This window comes from Dermacentor variabilis, chromosome 11, assembly GCF_050947875.1.
Source record: "Dermacentor variabilis isolate Ectoservices chromosome 11, ASM5094787v1, whole genome shotgun sequence".
In the NCBI taxonomy this organism is placed as follows: Eukaryota; Metazoa; Arthropoda; class Arachnida; order Ixodida; family Ixodidae; genus Dermacentor; species Dermacentor variabilis.
The window spans coordinates 40,070,918-40,084,780 of record NC_134578.1 but is presented as its reverse complement, the minus strand read 5'-3'; the positions used below and the strand labels follow the sequence as shown (position 1 = coordinate 40,084,780).

General features: G+C 44.3%; 1 protein-coding gene across 1 annotated transcript; it reads right to left on the bottom strand.

Moving 5' to 3' along the window:
• Positions 1-696: 696 nt before the first annotated feature.
• Positions 697-10,706, bottom strand: LOC142563791 (uncharacterized). Its single transcript, XM_075674405.1, has 3 exons — positions 10,463-10,706; positions 4,368-4,532; positions 697-2,222 (listed from the first exon to the last, which is right to left on the bottom strand). Exons 1-3 carry the CDS (start codon positions 10,542-10,544, stop codon positions 850-852), a joined length of 1,620 nt encoding a protein of 539 aa, XP_075530520.1. The 5' UTR covers positions 10,545-10,706; the 3' UTR covers positions 697-849.
• Between the last annotated feature and the right edge of the window lie 3,157 nt (positions 10,707-13,863).

The window sequence follows — 13,863 nt, the reverse complement described above, 5'->3', positions numbered from 1 at the left end:
GCTATGGCTACTACCTCTTTCCCACGTGCAGGGCACTGTACTTCACGTCGGATATCCAGGTCATCCTCCTCCTTCTCCTCCACATTCGCATCATCCACCTCATCATCGTCGTCGTCGTCATCATCACCACCACCAGCTTGCGCATTCCAGCTTGCGCATGCAAACTTCATTTCATCCCCCCCCAACTTTCTACCATCCTCGACTAACCATTTGTCAGTAACGTAGACTGTTCGCTAAAAACTCGGAATAATTGAGCCTTGCGCGATCCCGGTCTGCTATCGCCACGTGAGACGCACTTCTGTGCGTGACATTCTGTGGTTTGATACATCACTCCTTTTGTCTCTTCTAAGGCGGAGCAGGAATAGAATCGCTATGAGGAGGTGTAACAGAAGCATATAATTCAACCATTGCATTTATGTGAATTAGAAATTCTCTAAGGAGAGTGAGCTGAAGAAGTTAGTACAGATTCGCGTCAAAGATTTCGTGGCAAAAGGAGACAAGGACGAAGATGGTTACACGCACAGAAATATATATATATATATATATATATATATATATATATATATATATATATATATATATATATATATATATATATATATATAAAGAACAAAATATAAAAGAGAACGCATGCTCGTCAAAGGCTGGGGTGGATCCCACATTGATCAGATACAATATGTATGTGTGGTGGTCATCACACTCCAAAATCTTAGGAAGCAGGCTCTTTTTCATGCATCGCTGGTAAGGGCTCACTTACACAGGTCATCCTATTTTCCTTTACTGTGGCTAATTTCCTTCGTCACCTGGTGCAAGTGCACAAATCTATGTAGGCAAGGCTAAAACAAGACTCTACCAAGTGCTATTATAGCGGTGATGTTGGCGTGTTGCTGGTAAGGTTTTTGATCTCAAAGTCAAAATGGCGTCAGCCTGACCTATGAGATTCCTCAAGGCCCTCACTACCGGATCACCTTCAATATGCGTAGAAAGCTTCTCGAACGTATGGTCAGGAGAAATGAGTGTGTCGTTGTAGAAGGAGGCGAGCTTGTCGTTGTCGCTCCTGGGCTTGTAGATGCAGCACTGTTTGTAGTGCTTGACGACGGCACTTACACCTATACAAACGTGCTCAGTATTTTGCGCGCAGTGGCCCCAGACCTGATGGACGCGGGGATCGCAGACTGTCCTGGACCGAGCGATGTACTTCGTCAGGCCAATAGTATGCAGATGCACAGAGTGGTAGGGGAACAGTCTCGTCTGGAGGGGCAGGTACTCGCGCCGAGCGTATCTCAAGTTTAGGGGGTATTCGTAGCAATGGAATCTCATTGGTACCACTAGGCTTCCAATAGAGCGCTTGCTCTTACGTTCCATCTTCCGGACTATTGCCGGGATGCTGTTATCCCTCAGCGGAAACATGAGCTCGTCGATATCTACGTGCATGTAGTACTCCATTTTGAACAGCGATCTGAAGATGCAGTCGTACAAAGCTGGCATTTGGCCGTGTGCATGGACGTCCTTGTTGATAACAGTAGTGTCGACGATGAGCTTGAAGGAGACTAAGGTCAGGTCGACTCCCCAGGACTGCATCCTGGCGAAAAGGAGCTTCAAGTCTGAAGTCATATTTAGGTCATAAAAGTAGAAGCTTTTGGTTCCCAATACCCTGTAATTCGCTATGAATTCAACAATCTTCCAGAGGCTTAATGCGCCGAATAAAGGCCTGACGCATACGGCGCAACACTTATTTTTGGATTTCTTCGGCGGCCGGTGTAACCGGAGCCACCGCAAAGAGCCCGCGACCGCGCCTTGAGCCGCAACTGCCACTCGCACGTCGTCAACCTCGGGAAACGCTTCGTTCGGTGGTGGGCACAGGATCAAGGCGTTTTGGAATTTCGGCGAAAAATATGTAAACACTAGTCGCATGTGGGCTTTGCGTGTGACTGTCGCGTTGGACGTCCGAATGATGCACACCAGAGGTGGGTGTCGGATCAGCGTGCGTGCTCCCTTCGGCTCATATATCCGCACCAGGCTGGTGATGTGGATGGCGTGCTCCATCGTGGTGACGAGGAACGCGGAGAAGACGTGGATGTGGTCAGTGACGGCGTGCCACGACTCGTTCTCCATTCTCAGCGGTGCTTGAGGAGAAAGACGCAGTGACTGCGCTAGTTTTTCGTCCCAGAGTTTGAAGTGGAGCACCGTTGGATCGCCTCGCTTGCTTGGACACGTTGTCCCTGCGAGGAATAGACGGCTGGCAGTGAGCGAATGAGAGTCCCAATCTTGGTGTCAACGAGCCATCGTTGCAATCGCGGGTTATTGCCTATCTGTGACCTATCGACTGCGTGCTTACTGAATCATGCATGCACGACTGCTTGTGTAGCAACCAGTTGGACAATAAAACGAGGAGGGTTAAGTACATGGAGGCCAGTATTGGCCCAGCATGTACTTTCTTTTGAAAGGGGCGAGTTGTGGGGTAAGAGAACCGTTTCTGCCAACTGTTCATGTAGCAACAATGTGGGATGCCAGGCACTAAGTCATTATCGTCATCAGACTATCTTTATGTCAACTGGGGGGGTGGGGACAGGACGAAGCCCTACCCCAGCGATCATCAATTACCCGCATCTTGCGCTAGCTGATTCTAGCATATATCCGCCAGTTTTCTAATTTCATCAAGCCAACTAATTTATTAGCATTTACCTTCCCTCGACACAGGTTCTGTAACTCTAACAGAGCACCTGTTACTTTCTCTATGAATGACATGACTTGCTCGACTCCATTTTGTTCTACTTACTAAGTGGAACCTGTGTATGACGAATGTTCTTGAGCATCGGCTCTTCCTTCGGTCGAGATTATTGCAATTGTTATTGTATATCATTCCTAATATCGTTGAAGATTCCTCTGGCCATGGCAGCGGTACAGTTTATTGTTGTTCCACATAATTTACATTGAGTAGAGCGTACTTGCAGAAATGTTCCCCTTGATGAAACTTATGCCAACCAAGACTTCGAATGTAGTCCAGTCGTCAGTCGATGACTTTGACTGAGAAAATGCGTTTATTGTTGAGTGAACTGTACTCGCAAACATTGAAGCAGCGTTACAAAATGGACGAGGAGAGTATGACGAATCGAGCGAGAAACCGGCTTTAGTCATCTGAATAACCTGCAGCGTGAACTACATCCTACAGCGCTGATTTTCAACATTGAAAGTGGGTACTGTATGTGTGTTTATGTCACTATTTTCTTCGTTATCGTGCGGTGCAAGTCGTTCGTCATGAATCAACTAACTGGGTAGTCTGTTCTTCTACTCTTAGAGGAGTTGGTGTCATTCTGAAATAAACTTGTGCATGTTACAGTGAAAAGATCAACCTATTACGATTACAGTTTCTTCAACAAAAACGTATTTGATTGCAGTGACCAAATACTGCGTCAGGAAGATAAATGAGCAGTTACTAAAAATTAATTATTAGTCTTTCTTTATTTTGCTCCCAACATTTGTTAACATTGCGCAGATATAGTAAAGGAAATGAGCTAACCTAGCTTTTACGGCACGGCTCGCGAAGGCCTTCACATGTTGCTGATTTTAATTATTAATTGACTTTCAAAAAACTTCTTCAGTCATCTTCCCCAATTTGGAATGAAGACATCAGCCGCGGCCCTTAAAAATATCTCAATCAGCATTAGAGGGAACGGCGGCGTCGTAAGATACGAAACCTGGCACGCACGAGATAACGGTTACTCAATGCCTCCATCCTCACACATGTGCCATATGTGAAGCATAGCGGTTCATTGTTGCCAGGGCTCGGACAAGCAGGTCCCCGTAAAGCTAATGAAAAGCTGAGAGAATTACCAGGATGTGATTTCCTGCCATCAAAGCCTGATGTGGCCATCACTGTCGACCTTTTTAATCGTCCAGTATCGGCCTGGTTGAATAGGCGCACCCGCGAGGATGCAGCGTGGCATGACAGCGGCCGTTTAGTATTGTTATCACTCCAAGTACGCAAAGCCATGTCCCACGTTACAGGTTGTCTCGCAAATAAGCTCACTGGTTACGCATAATTGGGTACTAAATAACGTAATTGCATTACAGTGAGCGTTACCAAGATAACAGTAATCAATGAATTGCAAGACTAGCCTGGTTTAATTCAATACAAATGATCAATTACATGTAATTCGTTACGTACAACTCTAACCTGAAAGCACTAATGAGGCGTCCCCTACACTAAATGGCGCAGCTTCACTAATACACCAGTGAACATCTTAACTATTGTTCTACTTTGCGCGCATTTAGTTTTTTGTCGCACTCACTCAATTTCTCGCACTCGTTGAGATGTTTCGGAAAAAATATTGATCCTAGTTCCGTTTTGGAAGCTCTCCACGTACAATTTAGTTTCTCCAACGAATCCAGATGGAAAGTTGTTGGCGCTGATGATTCCAGAGTTGGAGACGACCTCGACGATGCCACCAGCCGCGTGGTACCAGAAATCTTGTACGTCACAGCCAGATGCAGAGCAGCGCCAAACAGGAGCAGTAGTATGAGCAATCGCACTGCATAATAAAATAGAGAGTTTGTTAAACAAGGTTTCGGTACGTCCATGTACGAAGTAACATCGACAGAATACCGAAGCGTAGACGTCAACAGCTGCGCTGGTGATGCCATCTCGTGTGGTTAGTTGATCCCCGGCACGCATAAATGTCACTGTAATCAACGTTTATCGAGAACCCTAAGTGACATGGCGGACTATGTTTCGAAACAGTGAAGGCAGCAGCAGTAGTTAACATTCAGTGGCTCTTTTTTTCGTTTGACAAGAAAGATGACGCAGTAAAAAAAGTTATCACGAGTGTTTGAATAAAGGATGAATAAAGCAAGATGCCGTTACCAGCGCCGTCTTTGTAAGCTGTGCTCAATCGTTTGGCGCATATCAGTACTGTGTATCCGAACTGACTATAGAGGTTATCAGCATAAAGAAGTTGTCCTTGCTGGAATGCACAACCTGCTTGAAATAGAGCGATGGAAACAGTTCTAAAGAGAGTGCGAAAGAGATACCAGGACTTTTGACAACACATTGACAGCGGTGGCTTGTGTTCTTAAACTTTAGTATTCTTTCATTTACTGATAGGGTTACCCTATTTGCTAAATAACCACATAAATTAATAATGAGCGTGCATGTTTATACTCCAAGCATGACAACTTAAAGCCATCCTAAGGTTAAAGGCAGTTTACTTGGCCTTGCGACTTTTTCTTTGATGAAAAACTCTTAGTAAAAAAAATTACGTAGAACCCATCGAATAAGTTTATCTAAGTAACCAAACAGCAACCAAACGGTCGAGCATGCTGACGTAGGTATCCATGAGACTCATTTGATGCAGACGATGTTCTTTTTATTCCACATTAAGTGCGGCGTGGTATTGACGTTTCTCGGCACGTGAATGACAGAGTTCTTCTAATTATTCTAGCGTGGGGCGACCGTTGACGTCAAAGTACTCATAAACACCATTCGTCCAGCACCTCTGGATGCCACCCCCTCTATGGAAATTGACCACACTCATTAGCGAGCTTTAGTTTGTCGTGAAAAAATCTTGCCATTTGCGAATCGCAAGGCTACCGGAAGCGCGAGTGGCTGGTTTGGTGGCACGACCTGGTGGCGCAGAGCTCAACCAGACAAACAAAGAACTAATATTGCAGTAACCGAGTGTATTTGACTTCGCGGCTGCTGTAAATTTTCGTCAGTGGCGTAATCTGCAACAAGCTGCCTTCTTAAATGAAGTGATCACAGATATCGCGACTACAGAACGCAGGCTTTCCAAGTTCTGTGGTCACTTCAGTATGTGAAGCCATTTTGCAGAAAGAGAAAAGAAGTTCCGATGCTTCTCAAAAAGAAAACAAAGACAAAAGACAAGCGCACGTGGTGCCATACCTACACAAGTTGTCACACAATCTGAACAAGGTTTCCAATAGACACAATATTAATTTGGTTTTCAGTGCCCCGTGTAAGTTGTCCTCAATATATGTAACCGCATGAACAAGCGCGAAAGGCACCTGTGCACCACAAATCATAAAACTCGTTTCACTGAGTGCAGGCGCAACGTCATCTATCAAATACCGCTCAGCTTTGGAAAATCTTATACAGGTCAAACGGGACAGTGCTTCGATGAATGAGCTCGTCAGCACAGCACTAACCCAAAGAATGGCTATGGGAGTCATTTAGCTGGACACTGTAACAAGTTTCAATGCACCCCCATATTTGAAAAGACAAAATTCATAGGGAAAGGAAAAGGTAAGAGGGAAAGGGAAATAGTAGAGGCCTTTCATATAAGAAAGGAAGGAGATAAATTTATAAGCACTCCCTTTCTTGCCTTGTCGGAAAAAGAAACCACATTTTTGGAAGAAAGATTAAAATGTTGTTGATTTGCAGATGTTTTTACGACTGATGCGCGCATGCCTATGCTGAAAAAGCTATAAATCTCCGGTGAATATCAAATGAACTTCCTGTTGGCCGTCAGCGCTTGTGTGTGGTATTTGTTTCCTTGTGTCCTCGTCTTTTTCGCGCTGTTTCACCTCAGTTCTAAGTATGAACCAACTAGCCCTCTTGAAGACCTTACTAATGCGGACTACTTCGGTTTTTGAAAGAGACGGCATTGGACAAGCGGCTGTGACAGTGATATCACGTACCGTGGACGATTGATGGACTCTAACGACCGGTGTGTGTGTGCTGTGCTATGTGCTCTCTCTCTCTCTCTTCTCCATCTTTCATCGCCCCCATCCCTCTCCCATGTGTAGGGTAGCAAACCGGTTAAGCTAAAATGGTTAACCTCCCTGCCTTTCCTTCTCCACCTTTTCCTTCCTTTCTTCATTCGTTCAGATTAAGAAAACTGCCAAGGCATTCAAGTAAAGCCATTGGCTTTGAAATGCAGATACCGCGCATTTTGGGAATCTGGGTGAATGCGAAGGATTTGCCGCACTATGCGTATGAATAAATGTTCTAATGTTTTGGTTTGTGGGCGCTTCTTCGCTTTGTGTGCAGTTTTAAAGCGAAGCTTTCTGTGGGGAAATGAACCGAGATTATGCGGACCGCGGTTGGGGCTGTCTTGCCGAATAGGTCACATGCGACATGTACCCGTTTAACAAATCAACTTATATATAGCCCTGCTTGCACTACTCCTACAGATGCGCAAGCATGTAAATATATAGGAAGCGAAGAGGTGAAACTGTTAAATAAATGCTGTGAAATTGTGCATATTTTGCAGCATGTTCGCGCAGCATGCAATTCATAATCGTAGTCATCATCATCGCCATCATCATATTTAGATAATCATAATTAAGATCATCATCATCATGATCATCGTAACTTTATGTCCACTTGGGGCAAGACGACGGCCTCTTCCAGCGATTTCAAATTACCTCTGGCTTGCGCTAGCTGATTCCAACTTGCGCCTGCAGATATATCGATTTCATCACCCCACCAATTTTTCTGCCGTCCTCGACTGCGCTACTCTTCCCTTGGCATCCATACTGTAATCCTAATGGCCCATCGGTTATGCGCCCTACGCATTACATTGACTGCCCAGCTTCACATTTTCTCAATGTCAACAAGAATACCGACCTCTTAATGTCAGTTTAATTGGCCACACCCCTTTCTTTGCTCTGTAGTCTACACCACAACGTTACGCAGGATATTTCTCTCTCCATTGATAATTGAGCACTCCATAATTTCTTGCAAATATCGTTTGTTAAGCTCCGACGTTTCTGCCACATGTGATGGTATCCGCTGAATGCAATGATTGTACACGTTTATTTTCAAGAATAGCAGTAGGTGGCCCATCATGATTAGGTAACGCCAGCCGTACACTTTCAAACCTATGTTTTTCTTTTGGAAAATTTTCGGCTCTTCATCAAGGTGCCCTGCGAGTGATTGACATACATAAACATACACTTGCGCAGATTGTAGAGGATGAGTACTAAGCATGGATTTTTGTTCTCTTGCCCAGCTAATAAACATTGTCTACATCTGGTGCATATTAATCTTCAACCGTGCTTTCACATTGTCTTGGGAAAGGTGCTCAAAAATTCGTTGCAAGTGATACTCAGCATTACTGAACAGGGCAATGTCATTTACAAAGCACAGGATGCTGAGATAATTGCGTTGACCCTCACTGGTACTTTTTGCCAGACTAATAGCTTGAATATTTCGTAAAGCATTCAGCCATTAGCTTTGGAAAGATTGTGGGTTTTTCGTTGACCCGTTTCTTGATTGGTACTTTTCTCCTTCGCTTAAAAATAATTGTGGAGTCTTCATATAGATATTTTCTTAGATATTCACGTATGCTTCCTGTACACCTTGATGTTGCAATGCCTCTATCGCTGCTGGTAGCTCTACTGAATCAAATGATTATTCGTAATCTATGAAAGCCATATAAAGAGGTTGGTTGTACTTAAGATATTTCGTTATTCCGGACTAATCACATACATGTAATCATTTGCAGAACACATCTTCCTGAAGCCATCCTGTTATATTGGTTGACTAAGGTCAAGTGTTGTCTTGATTCTACTGGAAATTATCTTGGTGAATTATTTTGCTGAATATTTTGTAAATAGTGAAGGCAAGATAATGAGCTTTCGTGTTTTGTCGTTTCTTTATTAGGTTCCTTGTCCGCCTAGGTAGCTTACGCACTTGTTGTCTTAGTGCCTTACCTTCCACTTCAGTTGTGGCTGCTGGAATCAGTCAAGTTAACGACTTATTTATAAACTCTTTGTGGCCTCCTTCAAGCTCTTCTAAAACTGCTAATTCAATTGCGAGCTCCAGCCTGAATTCATCTGCTTTCACACCGAGTGCGTCTAGATTGGCCTGTTTCCTCATGAATAACGTTGCTCTTGTTTTACTTCAAATGGAGAGCAATCATAGACTTCATTGAGGTATGGTCACCGCCCTTTACCCTACCTAGCACTTCTATATCCCGTATTATGCTGAGGTTTCAGGAAATATAAAATTTATTTAATTTATTGTTTCCTCGTTAGGGCTTCTCCAGGTCAACTTCCTGTTATTGCATTTCTTGAAGATTGTTTATTAGGAGGTGACACCACTCCATGGTTTCCACAAATACCTCTCAGCTACTGTTGCTACAGCCGATGCCGTGGTTGCCAATTGCCTGCTACTGAGTCTGCCTTTCTTCAGCTTTATCACTGACGTCGCGCATGACAACAGCGTACTGAGTTTGCACTTTGCTCATTGGTGATTCAGCGTCGTCAGATGAGTGTTCTATTTCTACATCCCCATGACGGGATGTTGGAACATAGACATGTACTACCTGTAATCTATATTTCCCAATATGTTTTATTACGACTGCTTCCTATTCCTTATAGCCATCGCATTTATCAATGTTTCCCGCCACGTTTTATGAATTAAAAATCTAACCTCACATTCTCTCCAATCTGGAAGAGATAGATGCAGCTGAGGACGTAGGCGTAGGTAGCAGTGTAAAAGGCTAAATATTTCTAGGAATCTCAGTGAGAGCAGAGATATCCCAGGCAATAGATGCTAAAGTTGAAGACTGGGCGTCTTGGTATAGCATACTAGAAGTTAGATCGCACGGTATCTTGAGTGGACACACGGAAGAGAAACACGCAATAGGGCGTTACCTGAAACTATCGATGTCTTGTTCTGTCAGCGGTTCAGTTTCACCATAGCGATTACGTGTCTGGAATGTCCTGGAGGTTTCGCCTAGAAACCTTCGCTTTAAAACTCATTCACCTAGAATTTAAACCACATTCCCCCTAGGAAGCTTCGCTTTAAAATGTGTTTGTCCCGGGTTCCATCAATGAACCATTAATAATTTTGCTTTAACCGCGAAGTGTAAGCTGGTGGACGACTAAACACAAGCACCTTGTTTGCAACAGCTTAATAAGAAAAAACACATCATTGAGTGTGAACGTTCACTTGTTTTCTTTTGGGGGGGGCGGCGCTTTTCCCTTCAGCCTTTGGGGCAACACGGAACGATCACACGTAGAAGGTGCATCGACTTAATGTCTGACCCGCCGTGGTTGCTCAGTGGCTATGGTGTTAGGCTGCTGAGCACGCGGTCGCGGGATCGAATCCCGGCCACGGCGGCCGCATTTCGATGGGGGCGAAATGCGAAAACACCCGTGTACTTAGATTTAGGTGCACGTTAAAGAACCCCAGGTGGGCGAAATTTCCGGAGTCCTCCACTACGGCGTGCCTCATAATCAGAAAGTGGTTTTGGCACGTAAAATCCAATAATTTTTTAAAGGTCTGTTCGGAAAAAAATACCGCAAGATTTGACACGCGCTGCCGGACTACTTCGCGCCGTAACACATATGCAGAGAAGCTTCGCCCACGGTAGCCTTCTGTTCATTGCTAGTGAAAGTTGTCTGCTGGAATGCAGTACATGCCAAAGAATGCGATACCCAACGGTTCAAAACAAGTGGTCTACGACAGGATGAGCAACTTATCCTCACTTACTTGTGAGCAGATTAAGACGTTTGCGCGGCTTCTTTGGCGCATTGGAGCCAAGCGACGAGTGGCATGGCTTTGAGGGCTGCATTGTTATGCCACCGTGCCGGAAACCTTCCTTGTCGTTGAAGATGCTCGTCCCAAACGATGCTTCGGACTTGCCTAAAACACGTATCTAAAGTTTATCTGTTTAACCAAGTCAGAAGATAAGCTAATTCATCGCTCGAGACAGAATCGGGGATCGAACATTGCCAACTCCACGGCGCAGGATGCTGCTGTTGCAGCTGCTGGCGATGATGATCTTAGAGACTATGGAGCATACCCACTGTGGCGAATGGGCTAAGTATTAGTAGGGTAAGGAACGCATATTAAAGCATCTTAATTGAAATGTGTGAAACTTTGAGAGCAAAAGAAATGGCCCGCACTCAGAGATATATGACAAGTGTTAAGGACAGCAAGAGAAGGGAAAAATAAAAATATGGCATACAAGAGGTAGCAAGAGGGCTAGAAACAAATGTATATATACAAGTACATGATTAATCTACCAATTGAAAAATGCAAACTAAGGGCCCGGGGAAAATTTCGCCTTCTGCCTCTTCTTTGTATTGCGAAGCATCCGTTTTCGTTACGGTAATCATAGATATATGCTGTAAATGGCTCTTGCCATTCATTACAGTTAAATTGTGCTTCACATGTGTGGCGTGGAATACTTCGATTAAAATTTGCACTGTTATTCTGGTATTTATATTCAGACGCACGTAGGGCTTATGTGGACGTTAAAGGGGTAAAGTTATTGCTTGCACGGATATTAACTCAGCCGTACGAAAAACGAGACAATTGAATACTGAGCAATGGAGTAGGCTGACTTCTGAATGCTGCCTTTTATTTTTTTTAAACGACATGCCAACAATTTTACAAATATCTGCAGTGTTAGAAATCGGAACTTCCTAGGTAATGAATGATTGTCGCTTCACGAAATAGCAGTGCCTTAGGTATAAATTTAGGCAAGCACAGGTAGACGCTTCGTGTCCAGGAAAGGAGAGAGGTTTGCGCTTTACCTGCGGTAGCAGCACTAATAGACAAAACGCAATCCAATCTCCAAAATAAGCGAAATGCGATAAATCACTAAAGTTGTATGTCTACGCACACTTTCAGCTAGAACATGCTCAATATAACAGCCTTTTGATGAATGTGATAATAAAGGAGGGAAAATGTGAAATAAAGTATAAAATTTAAACATGCTCGTGACATAGTTAAGGCTGAATTACCGCCGAAGTACTGATTGTCTCTAACTTGGGGGGTGATTGCCTGATGATGAGTCGCACCTGAATACATGGCGGCTAACCGTGTGTTCTCTTCTTCAGAAGAGCGGCATTTCAATCGAAAGCTGGCGCAATAAGTCCTGCGGCCGTTCCAGAAAGATGGCGAGAATGTACTTATCTCTACACGTGAGAGGGAAATGCGAGGACCTGCAGGCGCCCCTAGAGAATCCATTAGCTATTTGTGCACCACACGGCGGCTTTGGCATTGCGCTGCTAAGGCTGCAGTCGCTAGATCAAATCCCAGCCGTGTCGCTTCCATTTCGCTCAGGCGAAATATGCATTGCAGGTTAAGGAACCCCAGGTGGTCAAAATTGATCCGGTTTCCCCCACTATGGCGTGCCTCATAATCGTATCTTGGTGTTTCCGCGTAACGCCACAGGCTTTTTACTATGCCGTGGTCCTATATCGAGCGAGTAAGTTTTTTTTACTCAATGTTAGAAGATGCACTTACTCTTTTCACCATCGTCAAAGCGTTGGAAGTAATTTTTGAATAGCCTCGAACAGCATAGAAAGCCTTCTGTTGTGAAAAAGTTTGTGAACTACAAGATGGTCTCGGAATGTTCACTGCTGCAATGAATCTTTTTTTTTTGATAATTTCCGACGCTTGTAGAAATGGCTCTGTAATCTTGTTCATCACCAAGGAGAAACAGGCCAACAACCTCGTCGATGCACAATCTATCCTTGAAAAGCTCCCGAAGCTCGAAACTAATTTTGATGCAAACTTGGGAAACAAGGTATTAGTGGTTTGAAATGACCATGCAGTGTCGCTCTTCTGAAGCCTGGATAAGACCTTTCAACGGCTGTTGTCTTGCTAGATTCTTTAGATGCCTATGTCAACTCTCTCCCCCATAATCACAAACTTTTAAGGAAAGGGCAAGGACAGTACGAGTACATAAGTGCTATCAGCCTTTTGCAAGAGATTTCAGCTTTTGTCAGCTCTCAGGTTGGCACCTGAGTGCAGTTTGGAGCTCATCAAGCACGCCGATGAGTTAGGCGAAATGTACAATGTCGATCTTGATGCGGCATTTTCCGACCAAGTTTTACAGTTCTATAACTATACCTGGTTTGTTGAGCATTGCGGTATAGTACCACTCGCGGCCTCTTGAAAATGCTGGAGTAAACAAAGCTTAGGCATTTTTCCTGATTATTTTAGTTCCTCTAGTAGTTGACTATTTCGCTATGGAGTATTTGGCCTCAAAATGTGAGCCTAGGAGCTCATTATTAATTTTTTTTTATAAAGCGGCCTGCAGTATACCCTAGGCGAGAGGAAGTTGCCCTCCCTAGCCATTATGCACATTGAACGGCACTAGTTGAGGAAAACTGCTTTTGACGGACCAATATAAAAGTTCTCTATTCGCTTCGTCCAGGAAAGCTCTCGTCTGGACCCAGCTCAACGCTTGTACTCTGTTCTTCCTTCTGCTCGCTTTTTTAGAGCTGTTTTTCTATCATGGAGGCAAAAGCAGCAAGACGAGTTTTTAGCTGTTACATTGTTATGTTTCCCAATATTGTCATACGCTTGATTTCTTATGTGGATAATATCAAGTGTCAGGAGCCTACGGCTATGCTGCCATCCTTTTTTCTGTGCTAAAGAAAGACCGGCACCGGCACAAGAACAACACACGTGCCGTGTGTTGTCGTTATTGTGTCTACCCTTATCTTCACAGTGCTACTTAGGATTGCTACTTCGGATTCCTGTATGATAGACCAACCAGACTCGAATACCGCCTTGCTTTATAGTTACTGTCATCTCTGATTAGTGACCTTCGTGAAAAGTATCTGTGTCTATGTATTAAGTCTAAAGCGGTAGTCTGAATTATACGCGCTATAAGCATGTCACGGCTTTTCATCGTTAAATACGGAATCGTGCACGAGCTTTTTTGTCTCGCAGGGACGTAGTCGTCAGCAGGTGTTTCGTGCGTTGCGACACCAGGTACCCGAGCACATGGGGGTTGAACCCTCGCACGTTTCACCGTGCTCGTCTTAGCCGTGTCCGGGAAAACGGGGATCCTGGGGCTTGATCCGATGCCGGGTGTTGGGACTTTTAAGACCCCTTGGTGGAGACGACTGACATCTTTGGCCTCAGCTTCA